The sequence below is a fragment of the Amblyomma mixtum genome, chromosome 6 (genome assembly GCF_055824585.1).
Source record: "Amblyomma mixtum isolate Tamu chromosome 6, ASM5582458v1, whole genome shotgun sequence".
NCBI lineage: Eukaryota > Metazoa > Arthropoda > Arachnida > Ixodida > Ixodidae > Amblyomma > Amblyomma mixtum.
Genome location: NC_143017.1, coordinates 52,053,610 through 52,076,505, shown reverse-complemented (window position 1 = coordinate 52,076,505; position 22,896 = coordinate 52,053,610). Strand labels below are relative to the sequence as shown.

At 50.6% G+C, this 22,896-nt stretch overlaps 1 protein-coding gene across 1 annotated transcript; it reads left to right on the top strand.

The window, feature by feature from the left end:
* The first annotated feature begins 5,177 nt into the window (after positions 1-5,177).
* On the top strand, positions 5,178-10,913 carry LOC149339108 (solute carrier family 22 member 7-like). Its single transcript, XM_089550400.1, has 2 exons — positions 5,178-6,348; positions 10,170-10,913. Exons 1-2 carry the CDS (start codon positions 5,178-5,180, stop codon positions 10,868-10,870), a joined length of 1,872 nt encoding a protein of 623 aa, XP_089406526.1. The 3' UTR covers positions 10,871-10,913.
* The last annotated feature ends 11,983 nt before the right edge of the window (positions 10,914-22,896 follow it).

Below are 22,896 nucleotides of genomic sequence, written 5' to 3'. Positions count from 1 at the left end.
GTTTTCGAGCTCAGTCATACGAGCCATCGCAAAACCACTGGCTATCACCCAAAAACGAATGGGCTCACAGGGAGACTCAACAGAACGACCGCCGACATGATCTCAATGTAGTACACAGACTGGCAGCACAAAACCTGGGACGAGATTCTCCCTACGTCACATACGACTACAACACGGCCACCAGGAGACGACCCACTTTACCCCATTTTGTCTGGCCTATGGACGTGACGCTCAGACGATGCTGGATGCCATGCTTCCATGCTGCACTGATGACCACCCGCTCACGCCAGACGCCGAGCACTTCGCTCAACGCGCCGAGGAACCATGTCAACTTGCCCGTATTCACATTCAGCGGCAGCAGGGCACGGATGCGTGCCGCTACAACCTCCGTCATCGGCACGTCAAATACCGTCCCGGTGACCAAGTTTGGGTGTGGACCCCGTTACGCCGCCCAGGCTTGCCTGAAAAACTGATGTGCCGTTACTTTGGACCTTACATAGTTTTTCGCCCTGTCAGAGAAGTGACCTACGAAGTTCTTCCAGACGGGGCTGTGCAGCCTCAGCGTCGCCCACCCCAGTTCTGAGGTCGTGCACGTAGTCCGCATGAAACCGTACCTGCCGCGGTAATGGGCAATACGCTCTGTGTTTGTCTAGTGGTCGCGCGGGATACCTTCGCCCACCTCCTTTGTCCATTTTTCTGTTCTTGTGCTGACCTTTTTGTTTTGTTAATATGACCACAAAAGGGCGAAATGTTTACCACGTGGTGACTCCTTGTAGACGAAGGTTTTGAAAATGTCAGATAATTATCTAGCGAAGGAAAACGACGTGAATTGACCAAAGTGTGCATGAATTTGAGGCATTCAAGGCGACGACGTGCAGCAGTAGTAGTGAGGGCTAGTTGGGGAACAAAAGTAGACGGCGAATAATTCATGTCAAATGTGCTGCAAACAAAACGCACTGCCTTCTTTTGCGCAGATTCTAGTTGGCTGACCTCGTACTGCTTATAGGGATTCTAAACAACTCAAGCATATTCGAGGATGGGATGAATGAGTGTTTTATATGTCAAAAGCTTGGTTTCTTGAGCAGCGCTCAAAGTGCGATGTAAGTATCCTATTCTTGATGACGTCAGCGTGTTATGACCCCGGCATGCCGTGTGTTAGCAGAAGACCGAGCTATCTGTATTCGTAGATTAATATGTGAAAAAGGAAGGGCACGAACGTCGCGAAAATGACAGACAAACGGTCTAAGAAAAGTTAATATTCATTTGCCATGTCTTGAACCAGTTGCAGAAATCAGCGAATGAATTGTTAAGGACAACATGATCAGCAGGTGATTTAATGGTTCGGTATAAATACAGTCATCGGCATAAAGGCGTATCTTTACTGAAGCGTGAAATGGCAGATCGTTAGTTTAGAGGAGTAACAGAAGAGGGCCTAGTACAGGACCTTGGGGAACCCCAGATGAAACATTATCTGGAGATGAGTTGGTAGAGTTTAAGCGTACGTACTGGGAGCGCTGGGAACGGAACTCCGATATTCAGTTCACCAGGGACGAGTTTTTTTTAGTATAGCGGAGAGCTTGAGCATTAGTTTAGGGTGTGAAGCTGTATCGAAGGCATTTGCCAAATCTATAAGAACAGCATCAACCTGGTCACTATATAGAGAGAACTGCTGATGTCATGTACGAATTTTATCAGTTGTGTCACAGTACAGAAGCCAAGACGAAAACCATGCTAGAAAACATATAAAACCACATAGTATATTATTAGATATGCTCAAAGACAACGTGCTCCAGTATTTTACATGAAGGCGCTGTTAAGGAAATTGGCCTGTAGTTAGATATAACAATTCTGGTGATATAGCATATCCCTAGAATTCAATACGGGGAGAGCTCCGGTATAATTTCGACCACCTGGGTATATTTAGCGTGCACTGACATTGCACAGCACACGGGCGCCTTTTTGCGTTTCGCCTCCATTGAAACGCGGCCGCCTCCCAACAGGCTTTTGTTCGGCAGACTTGTGTAGCGGTCTCGACCAACGGGATCCCGGAATGAGGGACTCCGCCTAGTATTGTAAGGGGTGAGACCCATTAGGGGCCTCTCCCCGAGCACCTCGCTGTAAATTACTAAATAAATGCTTTTCACCACCACCACCTCAGTCGGGTTCGAATACCCGGTGTCGAACCTGACCGAAGCGGCCGCGTTTCGATGGAGGAGAAACGCAAAAAGGCGCCCGTGTGCTGCGCGATGTCAGTTAAGGTTAAAGATTACCAGGTGATTGAAATTATTCCAGGGCCCTAAACTACGAAACGCAAAAGGCGCCCGTGTGCTGTGCGATGTAAATGCACGCTAAAGATCCCCAGCTGGTCGAAATTATTGCTGCTGTTGTTGTTGTTGCGGAGCCCTCCACTACGACACTTCTTTGTTCCTTTCTTCTTTTCCTTCCTCCTTTATCCCTTCCTTACGGCGCAGTTCGGATGCCCACCGAGATACGTAATACAATTACTGCACCATTTCCTTTCCTCAAAACCAATTTTAAATTTCAACCTTAGCAACTTTCCTCAACGAGGGTGGTGGTGGTGAAAAACATTTATCGTGTATTAAATTTTTACACAGAGGTGATTGGGGCAGGGCCCCATTGGCCCTTTCCCCTCACAATACTAAGTGGAGCCCCTATTCCGGGGCCTGTCATGACTAAGCTTGCGACCCCAAAGAAGGATGTCGCGCTGAGAAAGTGCCTGCGGTATTTTCTCACGCTTCGCTGGTTGGGGATGAGCTTCCCGGCGAAGGACGCCCGGGGACAGCGACCGACGACGGACGGAACCAAGGGCGCCCGTTCGGGGAAATAAAGGGACGGGCAGCTCGTCGCCGCAGTCGAGGCCCGCGGCGTCGCAAGGACCACATGTGTTTTCGGCGACAGAGAGCCAGAGCAATGGCAATCTCCTCCGCGTGTGTTGCGCTGTAAGCTTTGAAAGTGAGCCCGTTAACTGTGTTTGTGTTGTGTACGACTGCTGCCGTGTACCACCCCCCGTGGTGTGGGCCGGCAACGTTCACGTAATACGCGTGTGGTGGTTACCATAGTATCGCGCCAACGGACGACCGCTATGGTCTTCTCTGGACATGTTACGGGGAAGGGCTCGGACCCGGAGGGCGCGTCTCCAGGCACTCTCTCCCTTTCCTCAATGTGGTAGTCGTGTTTGATGTGTAGCCGGTCCAAGAGACTGCGACCGGACGTGGTCTGTGCAAGACGCGTGTATTGGTTAACTAAGTGGGCTGCTCGAAGCTCCCGAAATATGTTCCCACGCCAAGGCCAGAAGTCTCTGGTTGCACGTGCCGACTGGGAGGTCCAGAGCCCGCTTGATGACTTTCCGGTGGATGACCTCCAGGTGGTCGTCATCGTGTGTGCGCACTTGCAAGTAGGGAGTTGAGTAGATGATTCTACTCGTTACGAAAGCATGGGCAAGCCGCAGTGCACCCTTGCTTCGTAATCCGCCCCGCTTGTTGGAGACCTGGCGGACCATGCGGCCCACCTGGTCTCCCACCGTGCGAAGTTTGACTAGGGTGGTGTCGACCCTGCGTTGGTGGTGTATGAAAAGGACAAGGACGCGGATCTCCTTGGCCTTCTGGATCGGTCCCGAGGGGAGACTGACGCGAAGCGGAGTTGTGTCCCTAGGGGAGAGACGTACGTGCACGAATTATGATTTAGTTGGGGCGCACTGGAGTCCGCAGTAGGCCGCGTAGTCGTCGACTAGGGTCGCCGCTGCTTGCAGGCAGGATTCCATGTGGCCCAAGTTACCTTTCGTGGCCCAGATTGTAATGTCATCCGCATAAAGAACGTGATGTATCCCGGGCAAAGAAGACATTTTGGGGGGAAGATGAAGCATTGCCAAATTGAGAAGCAGGGGAGACAGGACCGCGCCTTGAGGTGTTCCCCTCGAGCCGATGGTGTATGGCCCATGTTCCGCATCTTGTATGCGTATATAGACTTGACTGTCTGTGAGAAATTGTCTTATGCAATGGAATGTTTCGTGGCCACAGTTGGCGTTACTGAGGTGGTCCAGCACTACTTCCTGTTTGACGTTGTCGAATGCGCCTTAAGATCCAAGGCCAGGACTACCTTGTCACTGTGGGGACATTCGGCAGGATCTAAGATGTCGTGGTGGAGCCGCAGAAGTATATCCTGTGCTCACTTGTGAGGGCGAAAACCGAACATGTTGTCCGCGAAAATGTGCTGTGTTTCGAGAAAATCGGAGAGTCGCGCACCATCGTCTCCATCAGCTTGCCGTCACAAGACGTGAGGGAGATGGGGCAAAGGTTCTCCACATCAATATATTTGCCGGCCTTCGGAATGAAGGTCACGAGAGCCGATTTGCAATCGAGAGGGAGGGGAGTCTCTCCGTCCCAAATGAACGAAGGGTGCCAGTTGTTAGGGGGTTCCTGATGGATCAAAAAGAGTACCGAACGACAAATGCCGCAGGGATGTCGTTAGAACCACACGATTTCTTGCTATCTAAGTTTAGTGCGGCCTGATGTGATTGCAAGTTCATTTTTGTCTGTGTCACTTTGTATTCCGAATTCTTCAATTAAAAATTTTTTCATCAATGTTTGCGGTTTTTCGATGTGAGGGAGCATGTTTTGTCCTGAATATTGGTTTCGTTTTTTTTTATCAGACTGGACTTATACTGTCTATGTGTATGTATACTTATTCGCTGTTAATAATCACGTGGTTCCTCCCCTATAAACCCACCATGCCTAAATGAAATGACATCCATGATGTCAATCTGAGTCTGCACTCACTTCGTGCGCCTCTTGAGCCGACACTAGAATTTTTTTAAGGTTGCTCGGCTAAGGTAAAAGGATTCCGGAATCAGCAATGTTCTTTTGGTATTGTATGGCATTGCATTCCAATATATTTTTAACATCTACATACAGGTTTGCATTGTTATTTCACCAAATTGATGTGATTGGTGATATGTGAAGTTTATTTACGACCTCATGTGCCACTCAGAAGTCATTGTTGCTCCATTGTTCCTTGACAGAACGAAGAAGAAAATAAGAACGGCACGCGCTCACGAGCAAGGCTCTTTTCAGCGAAGGCGCCGCCACCATTACCGTCGGATCCTAGAAATCGGATAGAGACGTCCAGATATTTGAACACCGCCACCCTTGCGACTAGATATGACCACCGTCGAAAGAACGACTCGCACGCCGAAGAAAAGTCGGCGCCCCAGCAGCCGGCCTCCCACAGAACCACCGATGCCAGAGATGTCCCCCGAAGAAGCTCCGCAGGAGGTGGGCGCGACCGTCTCTGCCCCCCCTACAGCAACCACCACTGTCGTGCTGACGTCGCCCCTGGACCACATCCTCATTTTCGGCCACGGCTGGTTCCAGAGGCTCGTTCTGCTCTGCACCACGCTGGCTTTCTTCGCAACCGTGCTGCACGCAGCGGCGATCACCAGCCTCGCGCGCCCCGCGGACCACTGGTGCAGACCGCCAGCAGAGTACGCCCACCTGCCTCAGGAGGTGTGGAGGAACACCAGCGTGCCGCTCGAGGCTGACGGCGTGACGCGCAGCCAGTGCCTTCGGTACGAGCCGCCGATCCCGTCTGCGGAAGACGACGGATTCGAGAGCAGGAGAACGGTTCCTTGCGACGCCGGTTGGGAATTCGAGACAGATTCCGCCTCTGGCAGCCCCGTCAACTCGATCATCCAAGAGTGGAACATCGTCTGTGCACGTCGTTGGATCATGACGGCCTTGATAGCTGCCTACATGTCGGGAGGAGTTATTGCTGCTCCCTTCGCAGGAATCGCGGCTGACAGGGTCGGAAGGCGCCCCGTGCTGTGCGTTTCGCTCTTCCTACTCGCGTTCGCCGGCATAGCACTGGCCTTCGCCAAGACAGTACTGGCTTTCGCCGTTCTCCGCGCCCTGCTGTCCGGCGCGGCCGCCAGCGTCCTCGTCACGTCCACCGTGGTGCTGTTCGAGGTGACCGACACGCAGCACCGGGCACTGTTCTGCAGCCTCGCCGCAGCCGGCGGCAGCCTCCTGGCCTCAGGCTACAGCGCTGTCGTGCACGTCACGGTCTCCGACTGGAAGGCCGTCCAGATCATGTACATGGTACCGACGTGCGCCCTGATCCTTGGCGTGTACCTGATGGAAGAGTCACCGTGCTGGCTTCTGGCTGTCCTGGACATGCGGCGCGCTGAGGACGTTCTCTCCTGGGCGGCGCGCGTCAACAGCGCCGACCCGGACGTCTTCAAGCATCGCCTGTCTGCGCTGAAGGTTGAAATCAAACGGCAGCAGGAACAGCAGCAAGACCCCGTCAGCTCTGAAGCTTCCTCGCCGCCTCAAGGTACTCACCTTTGCCTTCTAAGTATGGTAGCCAGTCACTAAAGTTAATAGAAATTGCGAAACACGTCGCAAGGCATAATCGGTTTCATTCCTAAAATAGCGCATAGATCGGAAACATAGCATCAAGAAACAATCATAGGTCAAACCTCCACTCAGCAGTCATTTGCAATTCGATAATTGGTTATGACAGCTGTGAGCCAGCTCATTGTGTGAGCTGGTATTTTATGCTACGCTGCATCTTTGCGAGCTTATTTACAGAATCCTTATGTATTACCAAATATAGCAATGCACGAACCTCATTCTGAGGCCCAAGCCCGAGCTCTGACGATCGTTGACGGCAGCTTCAAGACCGAAGTTTTTCATCTGTCACATCTGAAACCATGTCGCGTGGTGTTCCTGACTGGTCACGCCGCGATGGCAAGATGGGCAGCCGGTAGAGTGAGACCTATAGCTACCATATCGCTCCAGAGCGGAACACCAAGTGCTTAATTCATGTACTCCATAGCTTTGAGCTGCTCTACTAGTTTGCTGATAGGCGGCGACCACTGCAAGCCACAAAATCAAAGCCTGATCCCGGCCCGGGCCTGCTACCTTATCCCTCTACTGAGCAAGTTCGGCTTGAGGCCCGGCCCGGTCCGGGCCTGTTCCCGCAGCAGCACAAGCGGTTAACTGCCGCGAGGGAGTTGATTTCCACTACACAAATAACGAAGTGGCCCGAAAAGACGATCAAATCGCAATAACGCATGAAATATTTAGTTTGGTAAACACAAAAAGATAGCGCAAGGCTGGTTCATCCGCTCAGATTTTTGAACAATTATCTCGTTTGTGTGTAGACCCGAAGTTCCAAGAAGCAAATGAAGAGGGTTGCATACACGTGTCATAAACAACTTTGGGTTAACTCCAGATTTATAATCAGTAGTTTTTTACGGCTCGTGATGTATGAATATTAAAACGTCCTCAAAGCCATATCGACACCGCCTTTTTTTTTTTAGCACAATTTCGAGGGTTAGGTTAATGGCCGCACTAGTCGCGTTTAAATGAGACTAAAAGCAAAAGCACGTATTTATTGCGCATATTAAGTGTTGAGAGGCGTTATGTGGTCTAAACTAATATGCTTTTCCCCGATGTCGTTTCTAGTAGCGTGTAGATGTGTTTTGGGGAATCGAAGGCGCATAAACGACGACGAGCTTGAAATATTCTTCAAATGAAGATCATTATTCAGTGGTTCTTAAAAGGCTTCATATGCCCACTTGCGAGCAGTAAGGCGAAACCTAGCAGATGCGGAGTGCCTTTTGGTTCCCACGGCGTGTGCTCGCTTTTAGCTTGAATAGTACAGTAAGACAAAACCTAACAGATGCGGAGTGCCTTTTGGTTCCCACGGCGTGTGCTCGCTTTTAGCTTGAATTGTACAGTAAGACAAAACCTAGCAGATGCGGAGTGCCTTTCGGTTCCCGCGGCGTGTGCTCGCTTTTAGCTTGAATAGTACAGTAAGACAAAACCTAACAGATGCGGAGTGCCTTTTGGTTCCCACGGCGTGTGCTCGCTTTTAGCTTGAATTGTACAGTAAGACAAAACCTAGCAGATGCGAAGTGCCTTTTGGTTCCCACGGCGTGTGCTCGCTTTTAGCTTGAATAGTACAGTAAGACAAAACCTAACAGATGCGGAGTGCCTTTTGGTTCCCACGGCGTGTGCTCGCTTTTAGCTTGAATTGTACAGTAAGACAAAACCTAGCAGATGCGGAGTGCCTTTTGGTTCCCACGGCGTGTGCTCGCTTTTAGCTTGAACTGCACAAGCCAGCGGTGCTCTGTACATTAGTAGGTAAATGCACTCGTGTTAATTAGCCGTGATGGCAGGAGTCATGATGAAATAAGGGCGCCGCTGCAGTGCAGCCCGCTGCTGTAGTTTGCGCTTTAGAAACTGCTAAAGCGGTCTTTTGCTCTTCAATCACTCCAAAATTCCGTTTAATACTTCTCTTCTATGGTTAAATAGGTTCGGGTGTGCGCATCCCAAGTTACGTGGACACTGCACCGTCAGTGGCGCTGACGAAACTCGCTCCACAAATGGCGTCGCTACGCTTTCTTTCAATTTGTGTCAATCAAGAACTCCCTGTAAAAACGCCAAGATTCCTTAATTTGCGACACATTCCAGGCAGCAGGTAAAAAAAGAAGTACTACTCTTTGTAGTTTATCTAACGTGAAGAAAATGCAGTGATATCAGACAAAAAAATAAGCACATTAGCGTTTATTCTATTTTTTTTTTTTTTTGAAGCGAAAAGCTTCACTAGGCTAGTGAACAGTGGGTCTGGCGTATGCTCCGTGGTCAGAATTAGCCACAGCTGCGCGTGCGCAGAACCGAGTGACGTCACAAAAGAGGCGCAGGTGGTCAGAGCGGCCGCCGCAGCAACCGCCGCCACAGCAACCGCCGCCACGACTCCGCCGCCGCACCTTTCGGCGCAGCCGCGCGCTACTGCGCATGTGCGCCGCCTCCTCACTGCCGCTACTACTGCGCACTCGCCTCCTCGCCACCGTTTGACCTTTGGTTGCAGCCGCGTGTTTACCACAATTGCTACGCATGCGGAAGGAGGGATATATAACGTGCTTGCCTACACCGTTATCGCTGTGCTCCCAGTGCGTTGTGCGCGAACTGCGACAGCCATGACGTCAAACAAAGCGTAACTGCAGCTTTTCGCTTGTATATCCAGGCTTAACCAGAGCTAAGCCACTGCCAGTTTTTTTTTTAGCCCGAGCCCTGGCCCATCCGCGTCGCTGATAGAACGTCCCAAGTGTACCTAACCTTGCAATAATGAATCACAAGCCCTGACACAGGACTCCTACGTATGAGCCCGAGCCCGTCAAGGGCCCGCAATTTCAAGCCCGGGCCCGGCCCCGATCCGACGAAACCGCGCATTTTCCGACCCGGCCCTGAGCCCGTGCAGGGTTCCGGTACCAACTATAACTCGTGAATCCGTATATGTTTGCCATAAGGAATTCAGAAATGGTAAGGGCGTGAGAATAAGTATACAATCACGTGACAAAGATGATCTTATGCGACAGTTGATTACGTCGTTCGTCAGAGCTCTCGTGGTTAGAGGGAAAAAAAACTTCCTACGCTGGAGAGCAGACGCAAGGTATCACGCCTTGCCTTTTTTCATAAACTATATTTTGACCCCACACCCCACTTCCCACCGCTAATTAGGCCTGCCATGCGCACATTTCATCGACTTCACCACAATAAAAAAATCGAACCTTCATTTGCGCGAACAGACGCAGTCAGATTTTGCATAATGCGTGTGTTTTGTATAGTACACCAAATGTCTGTATATTCCATCATGTTTCATGCATTTCCTCTGCAATAAAGCCCAGTAGGGCGCTATAGGAACCTGTATAATTAAATAATCGGCTACAAGTCAAGAAGCAACGGCGAATGCCCCTCAAACGGTCCCCCCCCCCCCCCCCCCCCCCCCCACGGACAGTTCGTGACATGCCATGCCGCGTCATGTCACGCCATTGCTATGACAAGTCACGCCATGCCATGCTGTGCCATGCCATATCATGCTATGCTATGCTATACTATGATATGCCATGCGATGCTATGCCGTGCCAAGCCTTAAGTCGAACGACAAGTGTTGAAATATATAGTCAAGGCAGTTCCAAGGGAATTCTCTTCTCGTGTCTTTAGTAAGGAGTATGGGAGAGGTGTAAATTGTTCCGAAGGCATCCCGGAACCACTCGCGAGGACTCGCGATTCTTGAGTGCTTCCTACTAAGCACTGAGGCCATGCTTTCAACGCTCAGCGCATTCTTGGCACGCTTGTTCATCGCAGACGTCCACATGACCGTGCTGCTGCGGAACCAGGACCTGCGCCAGCGCTCCCTGTTAATCTTCGCATGCTGGTTCGTCGCGTTCGCCGTCCACTACTCGCTCGCCACAGGCCACGTGATGAGCTCCAGCCAAGGGGCACGCATCGCGGTCGTCCCGCTCAAGCTGGCCGGGATCTTCGTGAACGTGCTCATCATCACCTACGCCGGGCGGCGCCGCACCCTGGCGCTCAGCATGGCCGCGCTGGCCGTCGTGTCCGGAGCAGTGGCCACGGCGCTCGTCACCCGGGCTCCCAGCCACGTCCAGGCGGTCGTCGTCGTGCTGTGGATTGTGGTGTTCGAGCTCTGCGTCATCACCCTATTCACCATGACGACCGAGCTGTACCCGACGGTGGTGCGTGGAGCGGGGCTAGCCCTCTGCTACACCTGCGGACGCATGGGCGCCTTCGTGGCCCCGTTCCTCAGCCAGATCCGGTCGGCAGACACGAAGGGCCTGCTGTACGCCGTGGCGGCCGCTCTGTTGCTCTTCTGCGGAGTGATGGCGCTGGCGCTGCCGGAGACGACGGAGCTGCAGCCGGCCAACACCATGCGAGACCTGGCGGCCGAAAAGTGGCAGCTGCGCTCTCCACTGAGGGTCGCACGAGGAGGCGGCAAGCGGAAGAGACCCAAGCGTCGCGAATCCGACATCCCGAAAAGCAACCAATAGCGTCGAAGCGGGAGGCCGGAAGTGGAAAACAAGATGCGCGATGATTAAGTGCTTGTGTGTATATAGGGGAGAACGGGGGGGGGGGGGGGGGGGGGGAGGGGTTATTTATATTTTGGGAGCATATACGCGAGCCACTCGCTTTATTTTATTTTATCGTTGACTATTTCCGTAGTTACTGGCTAGTCTCGTTACGCGCGTATAAAATAGTTTCGCTTCGTGGATAAGAATGTGTGCAAGGGACCTTGGCGGACACTGTTAAAGAATCATTGTAAAACTGATAATATCGATCCGTAGACCGCACAGCATTGCATTCACAACCACTCTGGAATCCGTAACCATTCAGTGATTTTCCTGCTCTGCTAAGGGCAGTCAAAAAATTCCGCGCCGAGTGTTCTCGCATGTAACGAGGTTCGAAGTCCGCAAGCTAGCGAGGCGGACTTCGTAGGGCAATGCGAATCATGTAGCCTTCCCCAAAGCTTGGTGTTTCTGGTACATAATCGCTATAGACTACACGCTAATTCAAACCCACAGATTTGCAACTCTCTAGCATGCGTTCTATTCTTGCCATATACACCATGAACAACGGCGTCAACAAGGCCCACCCTTGCTGTAAACCTGTTGGTATGTTCACTTCGTGATGATCGCCATCTCAACATGCTAATGAGCCCCGCAGCATGTATCGCGGGTGTAGTGCGTGGGTATAGATCTTGGTGCCACCCGTGTGGTGTACACTGGTGTGTGCAAGCTGGAGGGTAACACCTAATAAAAGTCATACGAACAAGTGGCGCGAGGCTTGAGCGTCGCGAGACCGTCTGACCAGTCACTTTGCGTTCTGCACCGTCAACTGCAGGAGGCGTGCAAGAACCAGGTCTTGTTGGAAGGTCTGCCTTTGCATTTTTTTTTTATTTATTTAGCTCTTGGTCACTCTTCCTATTTATCTGGTCCTCTGACCGGTTGCTTGTTTGCGCTCGGTCAACCGTAATTGGAGTTTCCAAGTGTCGATTAGTTTACAATAAATTTTCCCTAATCTAATTTTGTTCCGTTTTTCACGTATTTTCTTCCCTCGCCAACTTATGAGCCCCTTTGTTTTCTGCAAGGGAGCCGTGGGTCCCGAACCGGCCTGCACACCGAGAAAGTTACCTCATCTGACGCGCACGTTGGGCGCCAATGTGCGAATCTCTCTGGTTAAAGCGGCCATACGACATCCAATTTTCTTGCACGCACTGTTCATTGAATTTAATTCCCAACACCTCAAAATGCAATTCCCCGAAGTTCCACTTCATTCGGTGCGGTAGATAATTTTTAAACTAATTTTTTTCGTTGATTTTCTGAACAGCTTGCTGGTTTTTCAACCTTTGATGGTTGATACAATACGGCATACCGACGCCGTGTCGTCTGCTGAGCGCTGTTCGCTGCGTTGAGGTACTTCCATGCACGTCGTAGACAGCCGTAGCTCGGAAAGTTTTTTTTTTTTTTTCAGCTGAGCAAAATAAAATGCATTTTCCGTGTTTTCGGAAGCCTACAGCATAGTACGCGAACTTGGGGATCGTTGGGAAAGCGTAATTGTTCATGGGGCCATACTTCAGATTAAGGAAACGGATATTGATGATTCCCTGCTGTATTTTCACTTATTCGTATGTTTTGTGTGCGGTTTCTCTTTATCAGCCAAGTGCTCCCGCATGTGAAATGCGCTACGTGCCGTGACTGCCTTCTCCCATGTGCGCCGTGAAGGTCGTTGCGGTGGTGTTTCGTCGCCGACTAACATGTTCTTGCCCGCTATTCGCCGGTTCGATAATTAAACTGAAATGAGCGTAATGCGACACCAGAGTGAAGACTGCGGCACAAAATGGGCAGAGAAAAAATTGAATGAGACTGCTTCCCCGCTGCCTGCATGCTTGACTCGATATATGCACGTGCGTGTATTAGTCGAACATAGATTCTTTCCAGCTGGTACAACCCCTTTGCAAAGCAATGCCGCTGGCAAAACCCAATGCGACTCGAATGTTTCACAGCCAGCACCGGCGAATAGTCGCCGCCATCTTCATTCCGCCGACTGCTCCGTCTCGGGAGGCTATACGTACTGCTAGATTTTTTCAGCTGCTTGTTAGGCAAATAACTCGTGTATTCGCTAAAGGAGTGCTTCAAGATAGTTGTAAACCATTCAGCATTTACTATACGTGCGTTAAATTCCCTCACGAATGTGGCGATTGCAATGACTAAATCCTCGCCTTCAGGTTGTTTACATATAGCTGTCAACGAACAGTACTGCTTATTTGCAATACATAAACGCAAGGGGCAGGGGGGGAGGGGGCTCATTTTAAACGTTTTCTTCTCTTGATGCTAAGTTGTATTTTACTCGTTTATGCACTATGACAACTCTGCAATAAGCAAAGATGATGCCATCGCCTGCCTGGTAAAAGCTTTGCGTAGAGCAGGCCCTTCCCGTTAATTGTATCTGCATGCTCCGACGTCCTCTTAATATTTGATTTTAAATCGCTCTATTTAGAAACACGTCATGGTGGGCGGTGTTTCTGAAGGGCAGCTGGCTTTACCACAGCGTCTTGAATTAAATTTCGCCGTCTCTTTTAATTAGCGAGCATTAGGACACCCCATGTCGGGAAAAACTGTCCGGCATCCGACATTCCCTGAGGTCCCCCCCCCCCCGCCCTCTGAATGTCCTGTTCTGTTGAAGTCGTTGCGTGTGCCTATTCAACAATTCTGGACAACAACATTTTTGTTGCGAAAGCAACACTATACGCGAGTCGCCGAGCCATTTCGCGGAGCTGACGAAAGGTCGTACTGCGCATGCGCGAGGAGCAGTGACGTCACATGGCGCACAGCTGGTGCGCCGCCGCCGTCGCTGCGCGGGTGACTGAAAGGTGTTTAAACGCATTTTCTGAACGCGTTTTTGAAGCATTTTTTTGTTGCTAATAACGTTTTGCAGTCGTCAAACGCGTTCCCCATTCGTTTTCTATGGCAGTCATAACTGGTCGATGCGAGCGATTTGAACACTGTAAAAGAAAGATTTTGCTGCACATCGAAAAAATGCACCAGTATACCTTCAACATTTCCATAACAGTACCTAACATAACATAACAGGACAGTAACATAACAGCAAAACATAACATAACATAGTAACATAACAGTGCAGTGCCAGTAACGGAAAATGGGCAACTTATCATGTTTTACTTGGTCTGGAGGCCCGTTTCTTGGCTACATCATTTCTTTCCATACGTTTATAGCTTCTTGGCAGCGCAAAAATTACGGAACTCTAGTGACCTCCTTGTTCTCTTTTCCGACCATTCCGCCCTTTGTGTATATAAACGTTTTCGGGAAAACGCAGCTGTCATTTGAGAAGACACCAAGCCCGTGTCAGAAGTCCCTGTTTAAAAGCGTAGTCTCGCTGCGGAAACGCAAATGCAACTAATGAGTTGGTGGAAGTATCGTTTCTCGCAGCTTGCTTCAACGAAAAACAACCTTTACCTTTCCTTTTGACGTGGAAAAGCTCAGTTTCGATTTGCGCGATAATGGTATTTCTTCCTATTTGTTTACTATATGGGTTGGGCCCGGAAACCGGCTCGTGCAGTGACATTATTTCACGATACGGTAACTGGTGTCAAAGAAAGCAGAATTTATCTGGAAGATGACGCTGTTTCCGGTTGCGAGGTGCCCGTTGACAAAAAAAAAAAGACAATGTTATTTGTTTCGATTTATTTTAACCCTCACCTCTTTGTTTCCTCCATTTGCATTCTAATCTCCTCAAAACCTATAGACCTCCTTCACCCCGCGACGTCACGGAGATGCGGTGGCGCTGATGTCAGTAGCGACTTTCGCGTGGTAGGCAAAACAGGTTCCGCCTGGCCGTGCCTACCGCGGCTGCTGCAGCTACCGGCGGCTGCATATCGTGGCTGCGCACTGCAGAAGCAGCATGTACTGACCAGCTGCGTCGCTGTTGGATCCGCGTTTTATCATAAAACGAAAAATTAGATTAGCTTTAATAGGTTTCTCGGAAATAAATGCCGCATTAGGAAATGAGCCGCGGTAGTAAAAGCGCGAAGTCTTGGTGTGGACCGACGCTGCCAGTCAACGTACTTCATAGCACGGAAATTGCCGCGCTCATTCACCTGAACAACCGGATGGTACGCTTAAAATTGCGCAAGGAAAAGAAAAAGCATGTGTGTAGCTGCGAACGCATTTATCACCCTGAGCTGGTGTGCACGGGCGCTGGCAGGGTCACTCTCCACCGAGGAGTGCGCTATTTTGTTGATAGCACAGCATGTTTTAACGTGTGCAGAAGTTATACGAACGTGTAATGACGCATTTTAGGGCATTTAATATATACTTCAAAATATTTCTTAACATGAACGACATAGTTATTTGATTGTAGTAGAAAAGTCTGGTAAGTTGTGACAATCCTGCGCGGTCGCGTTGGCATGCTTCGAACAGCGTACTTTCATTGCATCATGCATGCGTCATAAGCTTCTTCATGAAGTAGTACATGATCGCGAAGGCTGTTTGGAAAGAAGCAACCGCAGGCGGGCTACCAACAGAGGCACGTAGCGAGACTGACAGGGGATGAGGCAATGAAAAGTGTTTTCTTTATTGATGCTTGAGATATGTAACCAAATTTGGTGCAAATATGAAATTGCTCTGCTAATTTCAGCAATGCGTTTTATTTTCAGCTATACCTGGTAAAATTCTTGGATAATTATAATTAACACCCTCGTCAAGTCACCACGGGTCTTGAATAATTAAGTAGAAAATGCGGAAATTTTTTATGCCAGCACGTTACCAACGCCCTATTCTCTATGATGGCGGTATTACTTCTTTTTTTTAGATTCGCAGTACCTTCCTTATCAAAAATGACTACCATACTACTGCTTTTTTACTACTGCATACCATACTTTTTTAGATTCGCAGTACCTTTCTTATCAAAAATGACTACCATACTACTGCTCCTGTAGCAAAAAAAGTCGAGAGATTTATTGCACTCCTCAATGCCTCTGGAATCGTTCGCGACAAATAGAATCATTCTATTTCCATTCGTTACAAATTTACGAAGGGGTGAGTGATGCCAATCAGAAAATGTGGTAGATCACAAAACAAACCTTTAAGTTTTTTTCTCTCGTTTATGGCCTCTTCGCTTTCGCTGTTGTCAAAGAAATGCCGCACTGAAATCAACGAAACCTCTGATCCGTCTGATGAACCGGCGGGGAAGGTGATGTGACTGCAAGCCGCAAAAGATTTGGTCTTGCATCATGATGTCGGTAGCGGTGCCAAAACTTGCACGATTTGGCGAGCCGTTGAACATCTAGAATGTATTCAGTAGTTGGCTCAGCAGGACTCCGCACTCTGCGTTTGAAATGTACGCGGCTGCAAAAATTATCGAAGACATTTTGGAAATTGTAAAGTGTGCTTGGCGAAAGCCTTGTGGTCAACCCACTGCCGCTTCCCCAAACCGCTTGGCGCGGAATCACTGGGCCGCTTCGGAACCGTGAGTCTCACCCACTCGACTGCAACGAGACGTCTGGCGAAGGTGCGGGCCGTGCGGCAGTGCAGCTACCACCTCCGACGCGCGCGCGCTCGTTCTAGCGCTACTGAGTGACGTCACAGTTGCTATGCACAGCTGCGCCCTCCACTGGCGCGCCGGTTGCTAAAGAGGGGAGGAGGTTGCGCCGCTGCGCGGAGGAGAGGCCGCAGTTGGCACGATTCCAGCGCACGGACGGACACCGCGAGCATGAGCCATTAAAGGCTTTCCCGTGCCTCGGAGTCACCTGTCCCCACGTCGGTTCGAGCCTGCGTCTCTTCCTCGACGAGGCTGTAATAGATATTGATGCCTTCTACCCCCAGCGCGTTGAGCAGAAGCGCTTTCTTGTGGTCCGGCGTAGCGGTCTTGGTGGCGGCGACGACGTAAGCCTGGAAACACGTCGCCATTTAAACCAGGGAATAGCCGGTACGCCGGGGCATGGCAAGTTCATTTTGAAGCAGCAGCAAGCGGAATCAGAGGTCAGGAGAGCCATGCAGAATGCGCCGCAGTTACAGGAACGCCACGCCGGAGCACGTTGGGAGAGAGAGACGGACGCAGACGCTGACCGACGTTGAGCGAGCCCGGTTTACTCAGAGTGCGGCGCCATAAATAGACTCAGCGCTGCTAATACAGCGCCCCCTGAGGCGAGTAATATTTGGTCTCGAAACCGTAATCACGATACAACAAGAATGTTGGCGAGAAAGATTCGGGCAGCGCCTTCGGGAATCCAGGCCATCTTTCGCCGATGGGAATAACTTCCAGATCTGGTCCGTACCGTAACAGCATAGATAGAGGGGGTGGATTGAGACCGCACAAAGCGAGGTGGGCTTTCCAAAATTAAGAAATGAAATTTAAAAAAAGCAATAAAATTACAGTGTAGAGAGCGGAGTCGAACGGCCGACCTTCCATACGCAACACGTGGCTCTAATCTACTGCGCCATAGCGGCTTTTTTTTTTCTTTATTGCATGGAAGAACATCCGTAGAAAGGAGGAAAACTTCAATCAGACTGGATCGCGTCTCAAGTTGCCGGGCTGATAGCGGCGATGTCAAGCCGTCGTTCTGAATGAATATTTATAACCAGCCTTAATGGTGGCTGCTACCTGCCGGTGGGCGGCGCTGTCATCGCTGGCCGTACCGGCTGCATTTGGCGAACACGCTTCCCGGTCCGCAGTCGTATTGCATCCTGGGTAGTTAGGAGTGAGAGAAAGAAGAAGAGCTGGAGCATTGTGCCCAGTCGCCTCGCATTTCTGTGGACATCAACAGTCTGCTTAACGATAGCAGTTCGCCTCGTTTTACCGTCCATGGATCTCCAGGGACTCTTCAGCAAGCCTCGGTTTCCCTCCATCGATCCGAAGCTGCCCTTCGCCCTCATTCTCAAGGAAACCAGCTATGAACGCTCACTCACGACGCCCTCAAGCTTACTGTCTTGCTACTCCGGCATCCACACCTCAGAGATGGACTCAAGAACTGCCCTGTCATTCCGAGCCGTTCCAGACATCGAGAGAGTAAGCAAGACAGCCGGCAACCTGGTTGACATAACCAGCACGAGGCTTGTCGCGGTTGTGCTTATTGCAGTCGCCGCATTTCTCGGGACTACTGCGGTACTGGCAATGTTGGACGCGCCTTTCATATCCGAGCACGTGGCTCAAGACGAACTGAACATAGGCCAGACGACAGCCACGGAGGGCAGCAGGTCAGACTCGTCATCAATGGCCGATCGCAACATTGAATTAAGAGGTCTTGACATCTACTCCGGTGGTAATACCTGGGAAATGAAACCTGTGCCGCAGATTACCTTTGACGAAGACGACGCGACGAAGTTACCCCAGGACATCCTAAACACACAACGTAAGGTTGACCTGCCGTCATCAGGAAAGATTGATAAAGAGCATACGTATCCGCTTTCTCTGTTTGTGAACAAAATGCCTGTCGAAGACATTACGAACTCCACGAATACCTAGGCGCTTAAGTGTACGATACTGTGCTTATTTACAGCAATGTACACATGTTTTAATACAAGACGCGTTTTATCTAAGCACAGTTTCTTTTGTCGAACAGTTGTCTTGCTTGAAGACTCGAATGAATTCGTACAGACTTCACGTTGCCCCTCTTCTTAAACACCAAGAGTTCTTATAGCATTCATCACGTAGCCGCTAGTTCACTATGCGAGGACAGACATTGTTGGGCGTATACCGTGCTCAATTGCACCAATTCAAGGAGGATCTACCCCGTCGCCAAAAAGACCTATACAGGGAGCAGCCGGTAGCCTGAGGACAACTGCAAAAAATATGTACTCAATTAAACCTGCGCCTGTTTAGTAAAATTCACCCCACAGTCTACAAAAGTAGAACTCCACTCTGCGGTGAACAGCCGTCACTACACCACGTTACATGCACCTGCCCCCCCCCCCCCCCCCAAAAAAAAAAAAAAAACAGTGGTAGCTTTAATGCACTACATACGAGCACCCGAGGTGTGGGAGACTGTGCTTGAAGTCTTGAACACCAAGCTCAAGCTGAGCGGCAGGGCTAGCAAGACAACCCAGGAAGCTGGGGCCTTCGACTGAGAGACGCGCCCCCTCCGGAAGACTTACGACGCTTTTCATTCATTCATTCATTCATTCATTCATTCATTCATTCATTCATTCATTCATTCATTCATTCATTCATTCATTCATTCGTTCTTTCATTCATTCATTCAAATCAAGATTGCAAGCAAGCGCAAATTCTGCAAAACTACGGCATATCTCCAAAACAATGCGAAACAATCTCCAAGCAATGCAAGACATTGTTCACAATCGGAGACAAAACTTCATGTTCAGGAGATTACAACGGCTTGCACTCGTGTACATACACTCTAAACACAAATACACCTATACGAGAGTAAAAAGGGAGTAAAGTTGTCCTCTAGCACACTGCACTTTTTAAAGGGTGTGCGCTAGGAGACAACTTTGCTCCATTTTTTACTTTTTTTTCTGTTTAGAGTGTAGGTAATAAGATTGCTGTAGGCAGTTCTCTGTAATGACGTTCATCCAGAAGACTCATGACACATCAGGAGGGTGGCGTTGCTGTTTGAGTCGGTATCATCGTCGCGAAGTCAGCTCCCATCCCTCCTTTGTCGTTGTCAGCCGCTATCCGTGTCTACACAGGATAGGTGCAGGACCTCTCTGAGGCGCGAAAGGCGAACGCCCGACATCCTCTGGTAAGAACGGCCAGTCGAGCCAGTTGGGGTCACCGTGACTTCAGAGAGGACGCCTATAATGAGGCACGTGCCCCCGATGAGCCGAAAGCAGGACGGAGGGCTTGATTATTCGACTCCTCTTCGTGTCCTGGCCGGGTCGTCTAGGTATGTAGGCAACAGCGTGCGTGGAGGTTACCAGGTTCGTAGGTAGATCCCGGTAGTTGATTTGGCTGCTGTCCGAATTCCAGCCGCTTAGCTTGAAAGTCAGCAGAGGGTCCCTTGGTATTAATAGTGCCGAAGTGGGCCTAGGCTTTTTCATTCAGTGAACAGTGGTATACCTTCTCTTATGTCCGTGCAGAGCGGTGATCGGGAAGCTGCTGCTGTTGTCGTCGGCCTTACAAAAGATGGCACATTCCACACTCGTGGATCGGCTAAGACTCTGGATGCATAGATTGCCAGTCACATGTACATTTACGTGGCCTTTATTTATTTATTTATTACTATTTTATTTTTCTTTAGGCCACGCTGTCTTAACCTCCCTGAAAGCTGGCCCAGAAACTAGGGTTAGGCGACACGACTTAAGTTACAGAGACTTGACTCCTGGCGCCACAACTTCGCGTGTGGTCCGTAACAAAAAAAAAAAAAAAACTCACTGGATAGTTACCGCCTGTAAACGCCAACTTCAGCGACAGCGTCGGCGGCACGCACTGCTGAATGTTCGCGACTATGTCGCTTTGTCTATAGACGTCGGGAGCACGTTGAACACGCATCTCTTGGGATATGCGATCTCTTGTCGCGCAGTAGATTGGTTTGGTTCATGAGATTTTAACGTCCCAAATCGACTTAGGCTATGAAAGACTCCGTAGTGGAGGGCTCCGGATAACTTCGACCACCGGGGGTTCATTAACGTGTACTGGCATCGCTCAGTACACGGGCCTCTACAATTTCGCCTCCATCCAAATACAAACGCCGTAGCCAGATCGAACCTGCGGGTCAGGAGCTGCAGCCGAGCACCACAAACACTGAGCCACTCCTCCTGGTTGTAAATCAGTGCATTTGCGGCCAGCCTTTCGAGTGCGTTCCTTCTCTATTACATGCGCCGCATGTTTTCGGGCTCTGCTTCTCGCTGATGCGAGCCTCCCGAGCACAACATTTCCTGTAGACCGCAGCCTTGTGTGTACATAGAGGCAATTACAGAGAGAGAGGAAGAGGGGAGAAAACTTTTATCCAAAAAGAAGAATCTGCAGGAGCTGAATGGTTGGTGACATGGATCCGCTGGCGGCAGCTGACTTGCGGACTCGCTGGATGATCCAGGCTTGCTGGTCCAGGTTGTCGTTGGCCAGGGCCGCCTCCCACTGCTCGCGTGTCGGCTATGGCTGTCGCTCGCGTGTCGGGTATATGTTAGCGTTTGGTCTGGTTTGTCGTGACATTCCAAAGGAATATGATCGAACGTGGGGCTTGCTCCACACTAACCCGGGTATTTTATGGAACCCATGTTCCACAAAATACCCGGAATAAGGAAAGTTTCCGAGCCGATTTCAGCACGCTGCTCGACTGAGTTTGCCGAAAAATTGGAGCTAAATACATTTCATGATTAAAACCATTATGTCACAAGCATTCGTCTGCGCTTGGTGCGAAATCGACACACACGTATTCGTCTGACAATGTAACCGTACATAAATTTTGCGAAATCTGCATGTGTGGCAGTATGTCGTATGCAGTGCTGTGCTAACCGGCTGACCCACAACTCGGCCTTTCGCTTATCCAGGCCAGTGGCTAGGGCCCAGGTGGCTGCCGCTTCTTATTGGACCCGAGTCTAAGACTCCCTCTCGTGGTTTCTCTTTTTTATTAATAGTTTCACATCTTCCCGCCGCATGCACGAACTAGAATGATGATGATGATGAAGAAACTTTATTTCCGCCAGAAGAAGACCCGTGCCCCTCCGGGTCCGCACGCAGGCGTCCGCGGAGGGGCAGCGTCGCAGCTGGAAGACTAGCAACGATATAGTCGCGCAGCTTCTGCTGCCAGGCGGTAGCGTATCGTTGTATGCTAAAGTCGGCACTTCTGAGTATGGTCTCCCGTTCCTCTGCCTTTCCTCTGCCTTATTAATTCTGCCATATCCTGGGGCACTGGGGCATCTCCATAATATGTGTTCAAGTGTAACGGTATGCCCGCAGAACTCGCACACCTCCGCATCCTCCCTCGTGTCACCTCCTGTCCAGATCCTCCAGAGCGGGGATGCGAAGTTTCTAGCGTGGAGTCTTCTCCAGTCATAGGCCTCAGCCGAGATAAGCGATCTATCCGGAGGAGAATAGATCCTTTTGTTCTTTTTGTGATTGTCTGTGATGCTATTAAAGGCGTTGGTTTCCCCCTTAGTGCTGAGTTCGTATGAGGTGTCCACGGCTCCCCGGGGTAAAGAGGAGCGGGCGAGCCTGTCGGCGGCCTCGTTTCCAACCAGACCCGAGTGGTCTGGGGTCCAGATGATTAGAATATTGTGGGCTGGAATAAAGTCTTTTAAATATTTAGCCGCCATTGCGTGAATGCGTCCCTTGCTGTAATTTCTAATTGCGGCTTTGCAGTCGCTTACTACGTATTTGGTACCTGGTTGAGTTAGAGCGATCGCTATTGCAACCTCCTCCGCCACAATGTGTTTTAAGTCTAGGTGTCTGACAACGCCTAACGTTCTGCCTGTGTCTCCGACGGCTACGGAGACGGTGTCTCCTAGCGTGCCTACCGCGGCATCAGTGTAGGCCACGGTTCCCAGTGGCATCTTGCCTAGCTTAGCAGCCAGCTGTGCGACCCTGCTTTTCTTTCTGCCTGTGTCGTGGATGGGATGCAGAAAGCCACAGCTATACATAAGAAGAAGCAGACGAAGAAGAAAGATGGCGGCGGCTGCGACCGGCCGCATCGACGAGGCGACGCTACGCGACCTCATCGAGCCCGTGGGAGACTTGGACGAGCTTGACCAGGCGTGCTTCCACAAGGGGGACGACCGCTGGCGCCCGGTGGGCGGCGACGAGAGCTGGGACCACGCGTTCGAGCGCACACTGGTCTACCTGCGCACCCAGCTGGGCTACTTCTTCGACTTCAACATCGCCGAGGGAAGCTTTGGGCGCCTGGTGCGCATGTACGACCCGGAGAACCGCGCCGAAGTCACCGTCTGGTTCAGCGGCGCCGTCAACGCGCGTCGCGAGAACCTCTGGCGGACGCTGTCCCACCCGAACCTCATGGAGCTGCTCCGGAGGATCAGGCACGACCATTCCTGCACGCGATAGCTGCAGAGAAAGCTGAGGAGCCGACTCTATATAACGCCTATGTGTA

Excerpts from the sequence above, each read along its gene's own strand:
- LOC149339108 (XM_089550400.1), top strand. The coding sequence starts at position 5,178 with ATGACCACCGTCGAAAGAACGACTCGCACGCCGAAGAAAAGTCGGCGC. Across the intron at positions 6,349-10,169 it reads AGCTTCCTCGCCGCCTCAAG|ACGTCCACATGACCGTGCTG; the intron begins GTACTCACCTTT and ends TGTTCATCGCAG.